At 39.8% G+C, this 23,601-nt stretch overlaps 1 protein-coding gene across 2 annotated transcripts in view; it reads right to left on the bottom strand.

Moving 5' to 3' along the window:
• The window catches only part of LOC5578544, a 625,448-nt gene that overhangs the window by 242,959 nt on the left and 358,888 nt on the right, over positions 1 to 23,601 (bottom strand). For both annotated transcript variants that reach the window (XM_021853771.1, XM_021853772.1), the window contains exons 9-12: positions 18,288 to 18,619; positions 18,050 to 18,223; positions 10,371 to 10,487; positions 10,208 to 10,241 (exon numbers count right to left, since the gene is read on the bottom strand). In XM_021853771.1, the coding sequence (XP_021709463.1) occupies positions 10,208 to 10,241; positions 10,371 to 10,487; positions 18,050 to 18,223; positions 18,288 to 18,619 (657 nt within the window). The remainder of the gene's footprint in view (positions 1 to 10,207; positions 10,242 to 10,370; positions 10,488 to 18,049; positions 18,224 to 18,287; positions 18,620 to 23,601) is intronic.

The following is a 23,601-nucleotide window of genomic DNA, read 5'->3' as shown; positions in this document are numbered from 1 at the left end:
TTTGGAAATTCTTGCACCACCTACAGAATCAAAAATAACATAAATTCTTAAGCCGCCGTATGTAGCTAACTAGTCAAACTGTGCAATTTCAATTTCGGATTCCATTCGGCGCGGACGATGCTCTCTTCCGTTATCATGTTATCGGATTTGCAGGAAGAGGACGACGTTCGCTGTTCGCATACATGTGACGGCGGAGAAAAATTGCCCCATCCCGGTAACCATTTGTCATGTGTTATTTTCAATTTTCAATGTCGTTCACATGATTTATGATTGTGCTAGGCGGCGGTGGTGGTGGGGTGGGTACCTTACTGGCGACTGAGAACACGCGCTCCGCATCATAAATTATTGTCCGTGGATACTGACGTCTGCTATCAGTAAGGAACGATGTGGTGCTAGTGAACTACGGCTCGCTTTGGACGGAAATACATTCCGATAAGGATGACTTAGATTGCGCTCGCTCTTGGGATGGATGTTGATTGCTTAGTTAATATTGCTGTGTGCATTTGAAACGCAAATATCAAATGCGGGAACACCAAACGCGGTAAGATTTTTCACAAGGAATGCGAAGTCAAAATTTGATTTTCTTTGCTAGGTTGGCGATGATATGGATCACGGTTGCTAAGTATCCTTTGATTGCTTTGTGTTACCGCATTAGAAGCCCAGTTAGCCAAGGTTTGCACGTCAAACGCAAACAGCAATATGCATTATTCCTCAAATAGAAGTACGTTATGGAGAAATGCATTGATTAAAATTTCAAATTTAGGATACACACTATACTTTCAGTAAATGCGGAGTACCAAATGTGCATTTTATGGCAGTATGGATGAAAACTAAAATTTCTAAAAATTACCAGGAACTCAAAAGTGCTTATTTGAGCTTGATTTTTTGTAAAACTTATATCGCATGCTAGGTGAATAGTGAGAAAATAAATCTGATAGAAATTTCATTAAGGGTATTCACTTAAAGCTGCGTAAAGTTAGATTCTGCGTAATTGTTGCAAAGAAATGTTTCAAATGAAATATTACTCAATCAGATGTCAAAAGGGAGCTCAATAATCTAGTTACCCGCCATAAACGCATGGCATTTCAAGGGTTGTTGTTGTTGGAATTCTCAAACTTTTTTTTTCGCATTTAAAAATTCAAACGATTTCTTCTATTGTTTGAAGAAATTATTCATCAGGTTGTCTTTAAACGGATTGAAGCAAGGTTAATTGTATCTGTTGCAGGTTTGGCCGCTTTCTCAATAAATAATGGCAAGCAATAAAGTGATAAAGTGCAACTGAGTTGAAAGAGATTTTTATAATATCAATTTCAGTACTGTAGGTAGGATGCACAACACTCAAGTTACTAAATGAAAATATCAATTGGAAGCCACAGAGACAAATGCCCCTCCTATGTAAAGTCTTTTGGGATCTTGGGATCAAATTCTATAATAAATGAGTGATGATGTATGTATAAATTTGTGTCAGGCATTTATTAAGCTAAATGAGGTATTCAATTCCTTGTATACAGAATAACATAAAAACACACAACATATTATTGAATATTCAATTTCTATCTTCAGTTGAATAACGAGGCACTTGAGGGCACTTGCAGAGAGGGACAAATATTACGGAAAGCCCTACCGATTTTTCACACTACTCGCACTACTCTTGAAGATCAATTATTGCGGTCAGCTGCATCACTATCTGCTCATCTTGGGCCCCATCCTACGAAAGTCCTGCAAATTTAAGGCTAAATTTATTCTATGATCGTTCACCAGTAATTTCAGATCTTGTCAAACCACTAAATCAGTATCTTACTCGTGAATATTTGCCCATTTTTTCATCAAATTCTTTTCTCAAATTGGAATAATGTTCGTATGTTTATCTTATGACGACAGTTATTACAATAATCATCGCCTTCCTAGATTGATAAAGTGTCGAATTTCAACAATTTGAAATGTTTCCTTCGCAATTTAGGCAATTCCATGAAAGATTTAAAATAGTCAGTTTATCACGATATACGCGATGATTTTCGCATGCTAGGTGAATAGTCAGAAAATAATTCTGATAGAAATTTCATTGCTTTTACATTACGAGGCTCATTGATAATCTCAATGTGACTGTTATGTGGTTATAATTACCAATGTGACAAAACAACTTGGTATTTTTTCGAATTTTGTAGAACAATCTCAAAGATTTTAGTAAGTTGATCAAAAGTATTTATCATTTGATGACTCTCCATGGTATTAACTCCAATTTGTCAAAAATGTCGAATGTGACTGTTATGCAGTTATGGGCAGTTAATCATCAATATTAACTTCATTTTCCCGAGCAGCTTAGATAGCCACGAAGCTTCGGTAGTGGTTGTTTCATTTGGCTAATAAGTAACACTACGTACTGCCTGTTCCGGTGGTAAAAGTCCACCTCACAGGTGACCCCTAATTTATGGTGTGGTGCATACTGTGCCTAGGAATGAATGGTTATGGGGATCTAGTCTGACCTCTTTTCTTCTGAAATGTCTGGAACGCATTATCGAGCATCATAATCGTGATGTTTATTTGGCAAACAGTCCTCTTCATGTGAATCAACATGCTTACCAATCTGGAAAGTCCACTGTGACACTTTTACACAAAATTCTATACGATATCGAGAAAGCATTCGCTCAGAAGCAATCCTGCTTGGGTGTTTTCTTGGATATTGAGGGTGCCTTTGATAACGTGTCTTTCAATGCCATATTGGAAGCCGCACGAAACCATGGACTACCTACAATGATTACCAATTGGAATCATCAAATGCTCAAAAACCGACATCTCTTCTTGACATTGCGTCAAGATGTGATTCGAAAATTGAGTGTTTGTAGATGCCCCAAGGGGGAGTCTTGTCACCAATTTTGTGGAATTTTAAAGCAGATACGCTATTAAGGCAACTCATTAATAGCGGTTTTCCAACTCATAGATTTGTCGACGACTCTCTAGCTCTGATAGTGCTGGATGGCTATGACTGGTGCGTTCTCTACGACTCCCACTGCAGCGCTCTAGGCTCTTTTCAACATTGTAACACTACACATTTTATTTCATTTATTTAGTTAACATCCAGACAGTTAACACTGAATCTACAATGTCACGCCACAATACTCGGTTCGTGGCCGCATCTCTCCATCCTCGATTCTGCCCCACGTTCGCCAAATCGATTCGCACTTGATCCAACCGGATCCGAAGCGAACACCATTTTTGGAGAGTTGCTGCCCGGCATTCTTGCAACATGCCCTCCCCTTCGTACCCTTCCAGCTTTGGCCACCTTATGGATACTGGGTTCGCCGTAGACTTGGGCGAGCTCGTGGTTCCTTCGCCGCCACACACAGTTTTCCTGCACACCGCCGAAGATCGTCTTAAGCATCCGACGTTCGAAGACTCCAAGTGCTTGCAGATCCTCCTCGAGCATCGTCCACGTTTCATGCCCGTATAGGACTACCGGCCTTATGAGCGTTTTGTACATCGTACATTTGGTGCGGGTATTATCCTTTTCTGAACGCAGCTCCTTGTGGAAGCCATAGTAGGCACGACTTCCACTGATGATGCGCCTCCGTATTTCACGGCTAACGTTATTTTCAGCCGTCAGCAAGGATCCAAGGTAGACGAACTCGTCGACCACCTTGAACGTATCCCCGTCTATCGTAACACTGTTACCTAGGCGAGCCCTGTCGCGCTCGGCCCCACCAGCTAGCATGTACTTTGTCTTGGTCGCATTTACCACCAGTCCACCTTTTGCTGCCTCGCGTTTCAGGCGGGTGTACAGGTCTGCCACCTTTTCAAATGTTCGGCCGACAATGTCCATATCATCCGCGAAACAAACAAATTGACTGGATCTCGTAAAAATCGTACCCCGGCTGTTAAGCCCGGCTCTCCGCATAACACCTTCTAGCGCAATGTTGAACAACAGGCACAAAGTCCATCACCTTGTCGTAGTCCCCGGCTTGATTGTCGCTCTTATCAGTCTCATGAGCTTACCGGGAAAGCTTTCTCGTCCATGATTTTCCATAGCTCTACGCGGTCGATACTGTCGTATGCCGCCTTGAAATCGATGATCAAGTGATGCGTTGGGACCTGGTATTCACGACATTTTGGAGGATTTTCCGTACAGTAAAGATCTGGTCCGTTGTCGATCGTCAACGAAGCCGGCTTGATAACTTCCCACGAACTCGTTTACTACAGTTGACAGACGACGGAAGATTATCTGGGATAATACTTTGTAGGTCACATTTAAAATGGTGATCGCTCGAAAGTTCACACAATCTAACTTAACGCCTTTCTTGTATTACCCTTTCCTTATATTACGCTTTCCTTCCACTCCTCCGGTAGCTGTTCAGTTTCCCAGATTGTGCCTATCAGCCGGTGCAGACAACTGGCCAGCCTCTTCGGGCCCATCTTTATGGGTTCAGCTCCGATACCATCCTTACCAGCAGCTTTATTGTTCTTGAGCTGTCGAATGGCATCTTTAACCTCCCTCAAAGTGTGAAAGTGTGGGCTGGTTGGTTTTCATCCTCCGTAGTACTGGCGAAGGCATTTCTTCCGTTGTCCCGTCCTTCATTGCCTGTGCTCTCGGCGCCATTCAGGTGTTCTTCGAAGTGCTGCTTCAACCTTTCGATCACTTCACGCTCGTCCGTCAAAATGATCCCATCCTTATCCCTGCACATCTCGGCTCGCGGCACGGAGCCGTTGCGGGATGCGTTGAGCTTCTCATAGAACCAACGCGTTTCTGGAGACCGACAAGACTGTTCCATCTCCTCGCATTCCGTCTCCGGCGGCGTTTTTTCCCCGAAAAAGGTGGATCTGCTGTTGCCGTTTCCGTCTATAACGTTCCACGTTCTGCCGGGTCCCTTGCTGCAACATGACCGCCCGCGCTGCATTCTTCTCCTCCAAAACCTCCTCGTCGAACCAATCGTTCCGTCGACTCCGTCTCACGTATCCGACGTTGCTCTCAGCTGTATCGTTGATGGCTGCTTTCACTGTTCTCCAGCAGTCCTCAAGAGGGTTTTCATCCAGCTCACTCTCTGCGGGTAATGCAGCCTCGAAGTGCTGTGCGTACGCAGTTGCGACATCCGGTTGCTAAAGCCGCTCTGGGTCATACCGGGGCAGCCGTCGGTATCGTACGTTGTTAACGACGGAGAGTTTTGGGTGCAGTTTGACCATCACCAGATAGTGGTCAGAGTCGATGTTATCGCCATGATAGGTCCTGACGTTGATAATGTGGGCGAAGTACCGTCCATCAATCAGAACGTGGTCGATTTGTGATTCTGTCTGCTGTGGTGATCCCCAGGTGTATCGGTATGGAAGGCTGTGCTGGAAGTAGGTGCTACGAATGGCCATATTCTTGGAGGCGGCGAAATCAATTAGTCGTACGCCGTTTTCGTTCGTCAGCCGGTGGGCGCTGAACTTTCCAATAGTCGGTCTGAATTCCCCCTACTGGCCAACCTTAGCGTTTAGATCTCATATGATGATTTTGACAATGTTGCTTGGGCAGCTCTCGTACTCGCGTTCGAGCTGCGCGTAAAAAGCGTCTTTATCATCATCATTGCTTCCGGAGTGAGGGCTGTGCACGTTTATTATGCTGAAGTTGAAGGACCGGCCTTTGAGTCTCAACTTGCACATTCTCCCATTGATCGGCCACCACCCGATCACGCGCCTCTGCATATCACCCATCACTATATAAGCTGCTCCCAGCTCATGTGTGTTGCCGCAGCTCTGGTAAATCGCCTACCAGTTACCTCTAAACGTTCGCCCTCCTAATAAACTTTGCAACGCTACGATGCCGAATCAGCGGTCCTTCAGCACGTCGGCGAGTATGCGTGTGCTCCGATGAAGTTGAGATATTTACAGTTCCACGTGTCGAGCTTCCAATCGCTAGTCCCTTTACGTCGCTGTGGTCTTCGCCGATTGTCCCGGTTCGTATTCTCTCGTTGATTATTCGTTGCTTGATTTTGCAAGGCCTGGCATCAGCCCCCTGGGTTTCCGGAGGACCATTCCCCCTAAATGTTCGGAGGGCTTCGCTGGCACTCGGACGATGATCAATGCAAGATCATGCTTAAAGTTATATGAAGTTCAGACTTTCAGATTTGCTTCCTCCTCCATCAGGTTATAAAAACGGCTAGTGCCAAAGAGAAAAATATTAAAAATTTCAAATAAGACAAATAAATATGTGTTTATACTTGGTAAGTTGGTTTGTTCCTGAAAACAATTACTCATCATTCTCCTTTTATGATGCTTTGCCTTTTTATCAAGTAAGGATTAGAACTGAGGAAAAACATTGTTTGTAATTGTAATTAAGTGATTTTCATCAAATTTTAAGCACATTTCGTGAATCTCGTCAGATCTAGTATCCCGGGAAACGGAAAAATCCGAAATTTGTCATATCTCGGGATTTTTTAAGTTAATGAATTTGCTAAAAAAAGGAGCAAGAAGACTGTTATATTGCAATTTCAGAGAAAACTTTCCGTTTTACGGTTCAACGGAAAGCTGCCGCAGCTGTCACATCACTGATTTGCACTGGTAAATCATCAGTAGGCTTCAATGATATCTTGGATACCGTCTTGATGATTGTTGTTTGTTGGTGTTTTTCATAGCGCTTTCTCTTTCAAGCATACTATGATTGAATTGTTTGCTTCAATGATAGATTGTTTTCGAAGCCTGCGGTAGAACTTTGACAGCTGCTGTAGAACTCGGCGGATACCGCAAAACGGAAAATTTTCTTAACAACCGTAATATGTTAAGTGTTATGTGACCTTTTACATCTATTTCGAATGATATCTACAATATAAGTCGGAATTATATCCGTCTTCTATTGTATATATCATTCGAAATAGATGTAGAAGGTCACATAACACTAAATTATGCCAGCTTAATGCAGCAGCATTTGTCTCCTATCCGAATTTTTTTTTTTTTTTCCTCTGTGGGGACATGATACCACTGCGACCATTAAGTTGATCTATTGTGGTGTTATCCTCTTTGTTTTTGCCGTACTGTAGAAATATGTTTCTATATGAAGTAACTATCTCCACAGCTATTGGCGTGCATCCCAATCAGGTACTACGTTTCGGATAAAATGTAGTACCTGTTTTGGATGATAGTACTGAATTTCATTAGGCTCTAGCAAGCCTTTATCTAAATATCTACAACGCTTGTGGTATAGTGCAACACACTTGCACAACAAATGTTCAGTGCTTTCGCTTTCTAATTTACAGAAACGACACATATCTTCTGGCAATTTACCTATAATTTTAAGGTAACGTTTGCTGGGGCAGTGGCCTGTTAATAAGCCAGTATAAGTACTTAGATCGTGTTTATTGAGGTTTAATAACCTCAGCGTTTGATAGGCGTCTGGTTCGATGAATCGTTTGGACTGACGAGAGTCCATTGCGTTCTTCCAGTTTAGTTTAATTTTTGCCTTCATCCAGCTCTTTAATTGCATTTTCAGAGCACAAGAGGCCATTCCGAAGAACGGTTGAGGCCCTATAAATTGCATGGAAGAACCTTGTTTTGCTAACTGATCAGCTTTTTCATTTCCTTCTATTCCGCAATGGCCAGGAACCCAATATAGATTAACCTTATTACGATAGGACAACTGCTGCAGTAGCTTGGAACACTCCCAAACAAGTCTTGATGTGTAAGTTCTAGACTTTAAAGCGTTCAAGGCTGCTTTGCTATCCGAACAAATACATATACCGTTTTGACTCATATTCCGAACACTTAAGGGCAGCAGGGAGTTCAAATGCATCTGATTGGCATAAATTAGTTGATATTTGTGTAAATTTTAATTTCTTCGCAAAGCCCAACTGTTAGCTGGTAGATGTACCGATAATAATGTTGATTTAATTAGTTTTAGTATTGTTTTTACGTGAAAGTTTGGAACAACATTTTGATTCAAATGCCGAACACTGGGTTGATTCTGTCTCATATTCCGAACACCTTGATTCAAATTCCGAACAGCACGAATAAATCGTATTCAAATGAATAATTTCGCAAATAAATTTATCTGAGCTGATCCTACTGGTCTCAAACTAGAGAATCATCGCTACTCCCGCGGTATAAATTATATTGGAGACGTTAAAATTGGATTGCAATTGACTGCCATTTCCTTGTTATTTGGTGACATATTTCAGCGAAATATTTCAACCAAATCGCCATACAAAAAGCGAGTGTTCGGAATATGAGTCTGTTCGGAATTTGAGACAAAACGGTATTAGCATTCCGGTAGCGCCTTTTAAGACAAATGTCAGCGCATTCAAGAATGGCATAAATTTCGGCCTGAAAAACTGTTGGCCAACTTCCCAGTGCATAAGATACATTTACTCCTGGGCCAAACACTCCTGACCCTACCATGTTATCTTGTTTTGAACCATCAGTGAAAAAAATTAATGATCCAGATCGGAAAGTTGGTCCTCCTGTGTCCCAATCCTGGCGAGTTACATCAGCAACCCAAAAACGATGATCAAAAAAGTTACGCTTCAACATATAATCTTCGTTCACTAAGTACACTGGACTTATTTTGAAGTGCTTCAATATAGTCATATGTCCTTTTAGTTCACTATCAGCGCTATCTAAGGACCTTCTGACTCTGATAGCACTCTTAACTGCATCCATTTGTATATAGTCATGAAGTGGAAGAAGATTTAACATTGCGTTCAACGCATTTGAAGGGGTGTTTCGTATTGCCCCAGTAATTGAAATAGTAGCAAGCCTTTGTAGTTTATTTAACTTAGCTTGAGTAGCGACTTGTTTGGTTTTTTCCCACCAAAAAATTGATGCGTATGAAATAATGGGTTTAACAATGGCCGAATAGATCCAGCATATCATCTTCGGTTTCAGACCCCATTTTTTACCAAAGGTTCTTTTGCAGCCCCAGAAAGCATTTCTTGCTTTTTCTATCTGTTGTTCTATATGCTTATTCCAAACAAGCTTACAATCTAATACAACACCTACAAATTTGGCACTAAGAGATAAGGATAGTTTAGTATCTCCTATTTTGAGAGCTGAAATGCAGACTTTACGTTTTCTTGTAAACGGTACTATTGTAGTTTTATCAGGATTTATACTTAATCCTTCATTATTGCACCATGCTAAGGTTAAGGTCCTATCCGAATGGTATCGTATGAAAGTTTTTTCTTCCTCCTATACAAAGCTCGAAAACAGTTTCCGGAAGTCGGATAAATGCTACCCAAAAACGCTGGTTGAAAAGGATAAAAAAGTATTTTAATATTTCACCTCCACGTGAATATTTTATCAACTTTTATCATGGATTGCTAGCAGTTTGGCAACAGAAGAAACAAGCAAAAGTCAATTCGGTAAGCAAAAGCAAAAAGATGTTTTCCGATCTATGAACATGACACACGGATGACTCAAGAAAAAAAAAAAAAAAATTCGCAACTGCAACCGCTTTACTCGGTAGTGGATTTCATAACCAGGTGCAAACGTGGGTCATATTTTGCTGCATGCATAAAATCGAGCCATGTTGTTACTTCTTGGGAGAAAATACGTGCTTGTCACAAGAAACCTGAATGGCTGAATAGCATGGTTTGTTAGAAAGTATAATTTGATTGTGTGATAGGACATCATAGGCGTAGAGAGAGAGATTATAAGGTGTGAAATTCAACTAAGTGTTTGTTCTTAGTCTCGAATTTGAAGTTCAACTTGAGTTGATAAGGAAAATTGAAAGCGTTTTCATTTCTATTCTTCACTCTTTTATGATTATATAAATTCAACAAAAACACGTGTTGTGTAGTAGAAATAACAGTAGTATCTCGTCAAGTTCGAATAAAAATTTCTTACGTCGTAAATCTCGAGTAAATGGATGTCTAATTTACGTTGATAAAAATTTTATGTAGACTTTTTGCATGGCCGTAGTAAAGAGGCTGGGGTGACTGAGATGAAAAATAAATAAATTCAACGCTAATGCTAACAAAACTCATCACATGCTTTATTTTTTTGCATTTTTCTTCTTCTTTGAAAATAATACTTGAGGTTCACAAAAACTTCAGGCTTCTGTCAATTTTCAATGAAATTTACCGGGTAATTCCCATAAAATTTCTCAAAAACTTTTTCAGAGTTGCACCAACAAGTACCTACACTCAACATCCAAAACCGGCATTAATTTTTTTATCAAACTGCAACATTGTTTTACTGCTCCTCCCGTTCTTACACCCTGAAAATGGAGATTCATTGCAACACTCACCTGTCCTTCTCTGAGGTTTTGTAGTTGTTTCGATCTGTAGCGGGGAAAAAAAGACAGAAAAGAGAACGATAGCTTTAAACACATGCGGAGGAAATCTGCTGAAAAGTGCCTCGCTGAGTGCCATTATAATATGGATGTGGGAGAATATCAAAGTGATACTTACTTCTGAAACAACACTTTCTCGTCCGTATCGCGTATATACACAGGCAAACAAGGATTAGAAAAGCCGCCAGGCATCCCCCGGCGATCCCAAGCAGGTAACTCAGTTCTAGTGGTTCCACTGTTTGTGTTGGAGATCCGTTTTTTTTTTTCGTTCCGTTCATCCAGGGATTTGTTGTTTTGCGTCGAATTGGTACGGTTTGCCGAAAGTGTTGAAGAATGATGATTCGGGTCGAGGGATTTAAATATGCAAAGAAAAACATTTCTCGGTAAGTGATAGCGGTTCAACGGGTTTGGATGGGCAATTTTGTTACATTTTATTGAATCAGCAAAAAGCTCTGGCCTATGCAACGTTGGTCACATGAATGGTGTTTTCTTATTTATAATTTTTGCCTACCAACTTATCATCGGAGGTTGTTTGAAGGGTGAGCATCAACGAAATATTGTACCAAAAATTTGTTTAATGTGGATATTTTATTTAATTTATTCAAAATGTCTCCGAAGTATGATTAATTGGACTATTATTTTCTCTTTTATGGCTGTGGACACGCTGGGGACCTGTTCCAAATTAAACATCTGATACCATCTTCATGACTTCAGTGACATGGGAAGTGGGTGTCTATACCAATGATAGAGGTTGTAAATATGATTGATCGTTTGAAGAAAAGTTTTGAGTTTTGCATCAGGAATAGCCGACATTTTTCACCTTTCCCCCCTATCTACGGAACAAATATCATAAGGGTGAATTTAAAAGTTTTGATTTAAAACAACTAGATGCAGCAAATATATCAGTTCATGATAGATGTGGTTACATGATATACGTTCAATTTTGAAGAAAAAAAAAACAAAAAACATATACCGCAATGATAAGATAAAAAACACAGAATTTTGCCTATTATTGCGGTATCCGTATTCATTGATTGATTGGCTCTTTATTATGGGGAAATTCAGCCCGAGGTTGGTTGGTCTGTATATCAAGTTCAACAATTCGATTGAAATCTTACTAAATGTAATTGGTTCCGGTAGGATGTGATGTGGACATTTTCATACCATTTTTCATCCAGATCTAAATAGACACCATGCCAAACACCAAACAAAAAAATCTTCTTCTTATTTCTTGCGAACACCGCTAGTGCATGACGGCTCACCATAGTAGCATGTCCGAAAGAACTTAAAACTATTGAGAACCAGAGCTACAGGTCCAAAGCACTGATAAAAGTGGATGATTGTGATGGCTATGGCCGTGGTCATCATGTAAAGAACAAATGGACAATGCTGTATCGTGTCAGCACCGAGGAGGCAACCCCTAGCACGACGTAGGTAGCGCAGCCCCGATAGGCCGAAGACTCTTTACCAACCAAGAAAGGTAAAAGTAGAGCAAACGGATGGATTTTACGGCAACACACCCGGCAATGAATAAAGGACAACGATTGGGAAGTTGGATCTTGGAACGTGAGAACTTTGCATGAACCCGCGCGTGTTGGGCTCCTGAATCGTGAACTGCGGAATGTCAGCGTGAACGTGGTAGCTATCTAGGAAATACGCTGTCCGAGAACCGGAAAACGCGAATTCCGAGCGATGGACCCCATCGCCAACACTTCATTCAAGTACCACATCTACTACAGTGGTGGTGACAGAGCAGAACGTGGAGTTGGATGCAAAGTGATGCGAATTATTCGGTGGAAACCAGTAAGCGACCGAATCTGTGTGTTGAGAATGAAGGGCAAGTTCTTCAACTACAGGCTAATCAGCATATATGCGCCAATGAACGATAAGGTCGATGACATGTAGGATGAGTTCTATGAGAGCCTGGATAAGGCCTACGGAGAGTCCCCAAAACAAGACGTCAAGATAGTCATCGGCGATGCAAATGCGCAGATCGGGAAAGAAGATTCCTTCCGACCCGTCATTGGAACGGAAAGCCTCCATTCCGTTACCTATGATAATGGCCTGCGGCTAGTAACCTTCGCTGCTGCTAGAGGGATGGAAATCAGTAGTATCTACTTCGCACTAAAGAATATCCTCAAACACACCTGGCGACACCCGATTGGCGATGCCTGCTCCCCAATAGACCACGTGCTGGTTGATGGGCGACATTTCTCAGATGTCATGGATGCCAGGACCTTCCGAGGCCCTAATATCGACTCGGTTCATTATTTCTTAAAATTCGTGCGCAGTTATCTAGCGTCACGAGTTCCTGAACAAGCAAAACGCTGCGGTCCAATATACAACACTTGTTGACTGATGGGGTAGCTGCAGCTAAACGAGCAGTTGGGAAAAACCAACGTTGCTGGAGATGTCGACAGCCTGTGGGACCCTATTCACGAAGCTGTGACAACAACGACGAAATGACTGGTTCGATGAAGAGTGCCAGAGAGTGACAGACATGAAGAATGTCGACAGAAGCCGTATACTTGTGGCCGGTACCCAACAGAACAGAGAGCGGTACAGAGCAGCGAGAGCCGAAGAAAAGCGAATCCACCGCAGAAAAAAAGGCAGCACGAAAAAAGTGTGGTAGCTGAAGCTCAAGAAAGCCTGAACCGGAATGATATGTGGAGATTCTATGCCTGCCATGTGCAATGATCGAGAAGGGAGTTTGCTGACCGATAATACGGCGGTGGCTGCCAGGTGGAAGGAGTACTTTCAGAAATTCAGCACCGACCACAGAAGAGGTTAAAAAGGCTATCAGCGAGCTGAAGAACTGTAAGGCTGCTGGGAAGGACGAGATCCCGGTTGAGCTTCTCAAGCACGAAAGTGAGCAGCTTTTTCAGTCGACTCCCCGACTACTTCCGAAGGTATTGGAGGACGAAGAATGGTCCACTGGCTGGTTGGAAGGCCTCATACGCCCAATCTACAAGAAAAGGCATAGACTGAAGTATGCCAATTACAGAGAAATTACCCTGCTGAATTTGGAGTACAAAATTCTGTCGTACATCCTGTTTAACAGACTGAGACCGCTCGAGGAGTCTTTCGTCGGCGAATACCAAGCTGGTTTTCGTTAGGGCCGTTCGACAACGGACCAGATGTTTAGCTTGCGAATGATCCTAGATAAATTCCGGAAGTATAACTTGCAGACTCACCATCTGTTTATCGATTTCAAGGCGGCGTACGACTCAGTGAAAAGAAATGAGCTGTGGAAAATATTGTCTGAACATGGTTTTCCGGCGAATACCGGCTAATTAGGCTGATACATGCTACGCTGGATGGTTCGAAATCAAGTGTTCAGATCGCAGACAAGATGTCAACCTCGTTCATGACGTTAGACGGGTCGAAGCAGGGAGACGCACTTTCGAATTTACTGTTCAACATTGAACTAGGGTGGTATTAGGAGATCTGGCGTTCAGAGAAATGGCACTATTAACACAAGGTCGCACATGCTCCTTGGATTTGCGGACGATATAGACCTAATTGGAATCGATCACAGGTCAGTGGAAGAGGCCTTCGTGCCTCTGAAGAGGGAGACAGCGAGGATAGACCTGACCATTAATTCTACCAAAACTAAGTATATGATTGCAGGTAGAGATAGAGTCAGGCTTGGTAGTGTAGGTGCTGAAGTAGTGTTTGATGGGGATGTGTTTGAAGTTGTTGACCACGAATACGCTGGCTGTACGCAGTGGAAGAGGACCTGGCGACCCTAAACATTCGGGGAAACTGGAGAAGTTTCGCTCAAGACCGACGAAGATGGAGCTCTACAATACGCTCGGCAATGCCGTGACGCTACGCTGTAGCCATCAAGGTAAGATATTTCTGGCGTTACCAACCAGAACCGAGCCTGCTTCTTAGCTTAATGGTCCTATGAGAACTTTTACAGTTCCCAGTTAACATAATAGCTTAGTCAGCAGAAATTAGTATGTTTCAGCTGAATAAACGGTTATTCAGCTGAAAATGTTGCTTAGGTATCTTTGCCGATTGAACATTTTTGCATGTGCATGTCGTGTAGCAGGTATAATGCTCTGGGAAGTCGATAAAGTACCCAACCTGAAGAGAACTTCGACCGCAGGGATTTGATCCCATGTCCTATGTACCGCTACGGCTAACTTGGCTTCACAAATATAACATTATTACATCCAAATACTCAGAACCATTTCCGTTAGACCAAATCATAAAAAAAATTATAATATTACAAATCGGCAGTAGAATGACGTTTTATTACTGATAAATAAGAACTTTTGACCGCAATTTTTGAATCAGTTCGAATATAGCTCCAGGAATTTATGCAGGAAGATTTCATGAAGAGTTTCTTCCGAAATATATCAATTGGAAATATTCCACTAGCCATTTCTCCTGACACTCTTCCAGAGATTTCTCCAAAAGTTCCTTCGAAGATTCCTTCAGGGATTGTACCACAACTTCCTACAAGATAATCTCTACTGTAATCCCTACAGCGATTTCTCTATGAATTCCACTAGAGATTTCGCCAGAGATTTCTCCGAGAATTCCTCCAAGGAGAACTTTTGATCGTTACTAGGTTTTTCAGACAGGTTCCGACAGGGCTTCAAGAATACCTTCAGCAATTCTGTCAAGTCATCCTCTAGGAATTCCTCCACAGATTATTTCAGGGATTTCTACAAGAAAATCTCTACAAGGATTTCTTCGGGAACTTTTCAAGCTCGAGGGACTCCTTAAACGTTTTCTTCTGATATTCTTTATGAGCTTCCTCAAGAAATCTTTCCAGAGACTCTTCCAAGTACACCACCAGGAAAAACTCTACAAAAGTTATTGGCTTTATTCAGAAATTTCTTCAATGATCTTAAATCAGTGGTCCTCAGCCTAACCGATTACACGGGCCATTCCAACGCTTTTAAAATAAGTCGCGGGCTGCAAGATTCATAAGGATTAATTTTAACAGCTTTCATGGGGATTGCAAAAAATCACTATTTCTATGAAAAGGATAATACATTTCTGGGAATTTTAGCTCAAAGCAAAAGTTGACCATTTTGTATGGATGGTCGAAAAAGTTGCAAATGTATTGTACAACATTGTACATCTTTTTGCATTTGGGCTCCTCAACCATTCAAAAAGCAATCCATATTCAAATATTTCAAATAACATAATTTTCAAAGTTTTAGAAAAATAGGAGACATTTTCGAAGTCAACATTAAACAAAAGTCTTTGTAAAAATATCAGCGTTCTGCGGACACCTCTGCAAGACGAAGCTCCTGGTTCAATTTTTTAAGCTGAAATATGTTCAGCAGAAAGATTTTTAGAGATTTGAAGACTTTTTGCAGGCCCTTAGCCTTCTTTTTAAGAATCTAAAAAAATTCAAGTTTTTCAGAAACTTTGAACCTTTGAATGAGTCAAAGTCAATTTCATATTACTCATTATCCCGTGAAGATGGATAAACGCAGAAACATTTTACATGATTTCAATGACTGACTTTCCAAGAACAAAGTTGCAAGAGCAAAGTTGCAAGAGCAAAGGATTGAACATCAGCATGAATAAAATTATAACATGCGGGCCGCATCACATAATATTCAAAATCCATTCGCGGGCCGCACAAAACCTTCTCGAGGGCCGCATGCGGCCCGCGGGCCGCAGTTTGGTGACCACTGCTCCAAGATTTTTTCCAGGAATTGCTCGAGGAGCTCCTTTATTGAAGAAGTTTTTGAAAAGCCTCTGAATAAATTCCTGGAGGAATCTCTCAAAGGAAGAATCTTCTTTCTTTGAGCCATCCTTTGAGGTACCTTGAGAAAAAAAATCATGAAGAAATTCTAAGAGTAATATTTGGGAGAAACTCTTGCGGAATCCTTGCCTAATTGTTTGGAATATTTTTAGAAAAATTTCTTGCAGGAGTCTCTGGATGAACATCCGAGGAAATCTTTGGAAGCATTCTTGAAGGAATCTCTGGAACATTTTTTATAGGAATCCATATTGAGATTTTTCTGGAGTAATTCTTGGAGAAATTCCTGAAAAATCCCGGGTAAACCTTTGGAGGAATCCTTGGAGAGATTTCCCTGCAAAAATATTTGGAATTTCTGGATCCCTGAATAAATTGATTAAAGGTTACCTGGGTTAATTGATGAAGGGATCTTTGAAGGATTACCTGGGTATATTTCTAAAGGAATCCCAGGAGGCATCTCAGGAGGAATCCCTGAAAAAAATCCTGGAGTAATCCTTGAAGAAATCCCTGGAAGAATCCTTGCGAAGATTAGGCGGGAGGAATTCCTGCAGAGATATTTCTGGAGAAATTCATGAATGTTCCTTGGAGGAAATCATGGGGAAATATCTGAAGGAATCCATCAAGGGATTTTGTTGGAGGAATAGAGGTAGAGATTTCCCCAATTTAATCCCTGGAGAAATTCTCAGAATATTTTCTGATAAAATTCATTGAGGATAATTTCATGGTTAATGGTTAGAGGAATTTCCTAAAGATTTTTTGAATAAATTCCCGAAGGAATTTTTCGAACAATAGAATGAATCTCTGAAGAGATTTCTAAGAGAATCTATGGAAAATTATCTAAAAAATTCCTTGGAGTAATTCACGTTTTGGTTTCCAGGAGGTATTCCTGAAGGAATTCCTGGAGGAATCCCTCAAACAATTTGTACAGTAATTTTTTGTTGCACCACTGGAGGAATTTCTGGTGGAATTCCTGGATAATTTGCTGATTGAATCCCGGGAGCGATCGCTGGAGGAATCCATAGAGACCTGAAGAGGACTTAAACCAGACTCTGAGAAGTTTCTAGTTAATCCTTTGAAAAATCTTCGAAGGAATTCCTGAAGAAATCTCACGGATAGTGTTTGGAGAATTTTTTGGAGATATGTGGGGAGGAATACTTGATGTAATCATTGAAGATTTTCCTGAAGGAACTGCTTGGGAATTTTCTGGAGCCATATCTATTTGAAATGGTCTTAAAATTTCGTTTGCGGTTAAATGTTCTTATTCATCAGCGACAAAGCGTATTTTTACTTATAACGGAACTTGGGTCAAGTGTGCCACCTTAAGCAAATTGTTCTCTTACTTTGTCTAAGGCTCATAAAACCCACAAATTGAGCCTCATCTTTTCATTATGACTGTGACATTTGAAAAGCAAATAACTTTAAACAGTATTAGATTTGGAGACCCTCCAATATCATCAAAAATAAACTATTTTCAACCCTATGTGGCAAGTTTGCCACTCACGACTCGTACTGTAAAAAATATCAATCTGCAACTTACTGCGTAAACTACTATTGAAGTATTTGAAAATGCATTTCCACGAATATAGTTCCGTATAGGAAGAATATTTCAAGTCAAATTACGAGAGTTATCCAACGATGCACTTAGTTCTATTCTCTCCCTCGACGACGGTACATCGATTATAACCGAGATTTTAATACCGTGTAGTTAAAGGAAAATTGTGAAAGTTTTTTTTAATATACATTTTGTGATTTGTGTTTTTCGTACGCCGTGCTATTACAGGAACATAAAATTAAAATATTGCTACCTTAGGCAAATGTGTTCCTATAGTGACACAAGCGATATTGAATACAAAAATATGAGTTTCTACAGTTTTCATCGCTTTCCACGAACCCAAGATAAAAAGCTTTTAGATAAAGTAAATATAATTGTTTCATTTTTCGACTTTATGCGAATATGTGTTCTTAACTGTGCGGCTATTGGTACAACGACCCAACGTGATGAAAATTTACTTCAAACAACCTTCAATTACCATCTCCTATATTAGTGACCCCTAGTTACTCACCTGAAAACATCCCTTCTACACGTAGGTTGACCGCGTGCCGGTCGTGGCCTCGGTCGTTCTCCACCACCAGATAGTACGGCCGCTGGTCTTGTAAGTCAGCATCGTCGATGTGTAACGTTGCCAGGTAACAATCCTCCCGGCTATCCTGCGTGACGTCATCGACCCGGAAGCGCCCTATGCGAGTGGAATTTCAATTAGGCCAAACTTGTGATTAAAAAGTGCGAACGTCAATATTTACCTATTCCCGAGCCTGCTTCCAGTCGCAGAGAGCCCCATTCCCACGAAACATGGCGAGGCCGGGGGTCAGCGCACACTATCAACGAAAGTGTGGCCGAGTCTCCCTTCCTGACCGACACCGAGTGGCCGGAAGCGGTGGAAGATGATCGCAGAACCTGTGGTGCACCGACTACTTGAAGTGCTATCGGATCGGATGTAGCTGTCCTTTCCTGGCCATTGATGAAGTTGGTCGCCCGACACTCGTACTCGCCTTGATAGTCATACGTTACGTTATCTATTACCAGTCTTGACTCTCGCCCTCTGTCGAGGAATGGTTTTCCCTGTGTAGAAATTCTGTGTTGGCGGTTGACGAGAAAAGAGGGAAAAAGATTGTAGGGTGAGTGGTGGTTATTTCGGCCTAGGATGCAATGTGGGTCCATTACGCAAATAAAGCTATAAAACGAGGATACTAAACATTTTATGACACAATATTTTTTTCCAAAAGACGTCGAATTACAGCTCATATGAAATGTATAGAAAAAAACAACGATAGAATATTTTAAAATTTCCGAATATGAAAATATAGCCCAAATACTGATCTCTAGCGCGAAAAAATCCAATTTTTATAATAGTCTGGTTCAGAAATAGTGTAGAACGTATTAGTCGTGGCAATAGATTGCAAATATTTATATTGTCTTAATTTTATTCATAATGACATTTGTTCCAATGTTTCGACATAGTTTTTTTTTCTTTCTTTATTATTGAGACTTCCAGCCCTAGGCTGGTTCATCTCATTTCGACATAGTTACATAGAATAACTCATTATTACTATGTTATTTTTTATTGTTGTCCTTATGTTTGCTCCGCGTTACTGATGGGGAAAAAGTTCGACCTAAGTGGTATAATCAATATTTTCAGAAAAACTATAACAGATAAAAAGTAACAAATACCACACAGTGTATCTTCAACATATTAGGTACATTGTTGCTGAACCAACTTGTGTCAGTTTGATTTATAACAGTTTCTAAATTGTTTATTTTGAACGAAAATTTGCTGTTTGGTGTGACATTGCGCCATACGATTGATTTTGGACCACTATTTTTACAGCAGAAGTAATATCATAATCAAGGAAAAAAAGGCGGAAAATTTCAAGAATACTTTGTAAATAGCCACAAGATTGTCATAGGTTTGTTTTTTGACGTTTATACCAGCCATGAGGTGCGTCGAAAAGAGCGGTCAAAGTCACCCCCTAGGCCAAATGTAATCCCATTTTGGTAAACTTCATGGATGTATCGTTTGAAAAATCCATGATTAATTGCATTCTACTTTTTTATGTCGAATTAAAATATTTGAAAATTTAGCAGTTTAGCAACGGGCAACGTCTTTGTCCTTATATTTGATATTCTGATTTGAAAAGAAGGTTTACCAGTTAATTTATTAGCACATCAATAAGACATATTCCAGAAAAACATGCAAAAAAATATTTATAGTTAATGATTCTATCCACCATATTTTCAGTTAGTGAGCGAGATCAAGGGTTGGGTTAATATTTTTAGATAATTTTTTTTACGGGAAGGATTTTTTCAAACAATTCGATTGCAAGTTTAGTTTAATATATTGATATATCATATAGACATATTTTCAAGATCTAATATCCCTTCGAACGGTTTCCAACTGTAGACTTACTTAAAAACTAAATAATCTTAAGACATTTTGATCTTTTGTATCATCTATGTGCAGTGTGTGAGGAACTTTTCTGCTGATCCGTTTTCGTGTTATTCTGGTAGAGCTATTTTTGTACATACTGTCTATATTTTCATTGGATGATCACCCTTCTTTTATACATAGGCTATTCTTTTGAGTTAAGTGATTAGAACAACTAATAATGTTCAATTAGAGCTACTGCCATTCTCATAGAGAATCACCCTTCTTTTAAATATTTGCCGTTTTTCTGAATTATAATGACATAAAAAAGTTTGGCGGGAAGACTGCTAATATTGTGCATTAGAAATTTTCTCTTCATTCAAATTATGGTTATTCTGTTGAGACATTGGATTATACACAAATTATTTCATGCAAAATGTTGACATATTTAATTAACTCCCCCTTCTCAATTTTGTTAGGCTTGTGACGCTTGTCAGCCCTATCCCCACCTTTGGAATGAGAATTTTGCATGAATTTTATATTAAATGGTATCACGTAAAATCAAATTGCTACAACGCTGATGTGTAGGATTCATAAGTGTGACTCAATAACTGATAAGCTAATTAATTTGTTGATTTTTATGATGTGATGGGACGTCATGTTTGTCACTATATAAGACCCTTTTATTCAGGACGATGTTGTGAACTCCACACTTCACGTTAAGACTTTGAGGTGATGATCGATTCGCCACAAGATTACTAATGGTGTAATAAGGTTTCAAGTGTTTTTAATGATTTCATTAGAAATTTTTCCTCCTTTTAAACATAGGCTATTCTTTCTAGTTATACTGGTTCCATTACTATCGGCAATGATTGACCTTATATTTTAATTGGGAATTTATCCTTCTTTAAATCATCGGCAATTCTTCGTTGTTGTACTGGTGAAATAAATTATTATATGCATTGGACTTGTTTTAATTTTCGTAAGAGATTTATCGTTCTTTTGTTCATAGGCTGTTCTTTCAAAATATTTTTTATAATTAACTAAATTAAACTTAAAATACGTTCTTTTCAAAACATATTTTTTTAGCTCAAGGGTTAACTTACGCACTCCAAAAAAATCATGTGATTGTACGTCTTTTGGATGCACATAAAAGAAGTGAGCCAAATGACGTGAATTTATGTTTCATTTTAAATACGATGGTGTCTGATTCGAGATATGTCAATCATAGCGGCATCGTTTTCATGTCCTTCATCATGTAAAATTACATTTTTCTTTCAATAATTCTTTCAGAACCCATTTTTACGTCATTTCATCACTTATATAATGTGCCATTCAGTCATAATGTGAATTACGTCCGGAGTGATTTTCATTATGTTTAAGAGTGTGAATGAGATGTCATTCTCCTCCAAGATTAAAATTACAACTTAGGAACAGAACACTGCACCATTTCTTGAATATAGCAATAAACGACTCGGTGAACACTAATGTCAAAGAAGTACACTGTTTCTCCGTTGTGAAAAGAAGAAGCCAAGACGTGTTTATGTCAGAACTATGACATATATTACTAAGTACGATTTGAGGGATCGAAGCAAGCCGATCCAGCAGAAGGACGAATAAGTTTTAAACTGTTTCAGTTACTGTCAAAAGTTGACTACAAACGTGATGCCAAAACATCTGCTGGTGGCTATTACCATTAGCATAGCATTGAACAACTCCTTACATTTAGGATGTTCTTCTTTCAGCTCTGACTGTTTCTTCAACTAACATTATAAAGCTTATGTATATTAATGATGATATTTCCTATTTTTATGAATATGTTCTTTGAAATTCATAATAAATCCATGCTAACTGTAGTTCACTTTTGTTTTCAATTTCGGCCAAACGGCATTCTGCCAAATGGCGTTCGGCCAAATGACCCTTTCGGCCAAATGGCGTTCGGCCAAATGGCATTCGGCCAAATGACCCGGAACCGGCATAGGTGGTTCCGGGGAGATCAGAGTCTCAAGCCAATATAATATCTGTGCACTCTGTATACCACTCGAGAAATTCAATTAGAATTGCTCATGTACAGTGCATGGGATAGTTTCAGTGAGTCGTTATTGGTGCGGCATTCCCACACTCCCTGAGTTACATTCTCTGGCGTCTGTTTTCAGATTTGCCCCTTAAAAAAACGCACGATATGATAATGCGAAAACGGCAACTTTGGCATAGAAAGCTCTTAGTTAATAACTGTGGAAGTGCACATTGGACACTAAGCTGGGAATCAGGCTTTGTCCCAGTGAGAACGTAATACCAAGAAGAAGAAGAAGATACCCTTGATCGACAAAAAAGATGAGACTAGGGTTCAGACTGCTAAATACTACTGAATATAAAAACGAGGAAGAACGTGGAAGCATTTTTGGGCACAACTTTATTTTAACCTAAAATATATCGTGAGATATACTGATGCACGTAGCCGACCTTCGCATAATAGGCCAAGCTATGGGACGTTTACCCTACGAAACACATTGCAAAACAGGAAAAAAGCGTAGAATGAAAAATCTGTCACCAACCAGTTGTGAAAAGGAAGTACACAGATCGCCAACAAAAGCTAGGAGCCTCGGGTGAAAAGCGTTAATGAATTTTAATTAAAAGTATATTGCACCCAGTCTCCTAAATAAATAATTTTCCACCGGCCTTTTCGAGGTTTTTCTCTTTTGAATAGAATTAATTCAACAGGAACATGGAAAAGTGCATGTGAACGGAATAACTAAAGGGGTTCTTTTTTTCCAGTTGTATAATGCTTGCCAAGGTATTTCATTCTCAATGGCTTGGTTCTTTGCCTGAAGAGATTTAGAGGTTTCCCATTTGTTTTTTGAATTATCAGAAGAATAGCGCTTGTTTGACGGCTTGCAAAGCCAGCGTAAAATAAGCATAGGGACATGACTTTTTTTTAGCGTAAAGAGTCTGCACCATAAGACTAAACTATGTTAAAACTAGAAAACGGAAGAGCTATTCTATCCAAATCTTTATACTTATATGTAAAATTATTTTGACATATAGGGTGTCCTAGAAAGTATGGGCACGACTTTTCCATACTGCCTTTTCTTGACTAGTGCAGATAAAAATCTGATAATCACACGTTTTATTCTTTTACTTCAACAATAGATTTTGAATTTTGAGCGATTTGTTTTGTTACCTGTTTGTTTATGGTGTTACATTTTTTGGAAGCTCCTTTTATCAGTTCTGCACAAATCGCGTTATTTTTGAGCGACTTTGTTGTACGAAATTTGTGCTTGGTCATAAATTACGTACAAGGAAAATCTAAAAAAAAAAATATTTATCATTGCCTATATGATAAATGATCAGAGTATCACTCATTTTATTGAAAATAATAAACTTAAATAGAAACTAAATAGTAGTTTACGTAACAAGTTGCAGAATGACGATTTTTACAGCACGAGTCGTACATTTGTCCAACGAGGCTTGCCGAGTTGGATAACTACGACGAGTGCTGTAAAAATCGAGTTCTGCAACGAGTTGCGTACAACATTTTTTGCAATTTCGTAGAACACCACTGGAGGGTATCAGAAATAACATCTGGATGCTTGCACCATAATTTTGCAATTTCTGAAAATAGTTGGGTAATGAGTCATTACGCAACTCAAAACAGTTGCGTAATGAGAAAGCGTTGCGTAATGAACCATTAC

The sequence above is a fragment of the Aedes aegypti genome, chromosome 3 (genome assembly GCF_002204515.2).
Source record: "Aedes aegypti strain LVP_AGWG chromosome 3, AaegL5.0 Primary Assembly, whole genome shotgun sequence".
Taxonomy (NCBI): domain Eukaryota; kingdom Metazoa; phylum Arthropoda; class Insecta; order Diptera; family Culicidae; genus Aedes; species Aedes aegypti.
Note: the sequence above shows the minus strand (reverse complement) of the source record. Positions and strands in the feature narration are given on the sequence as shown.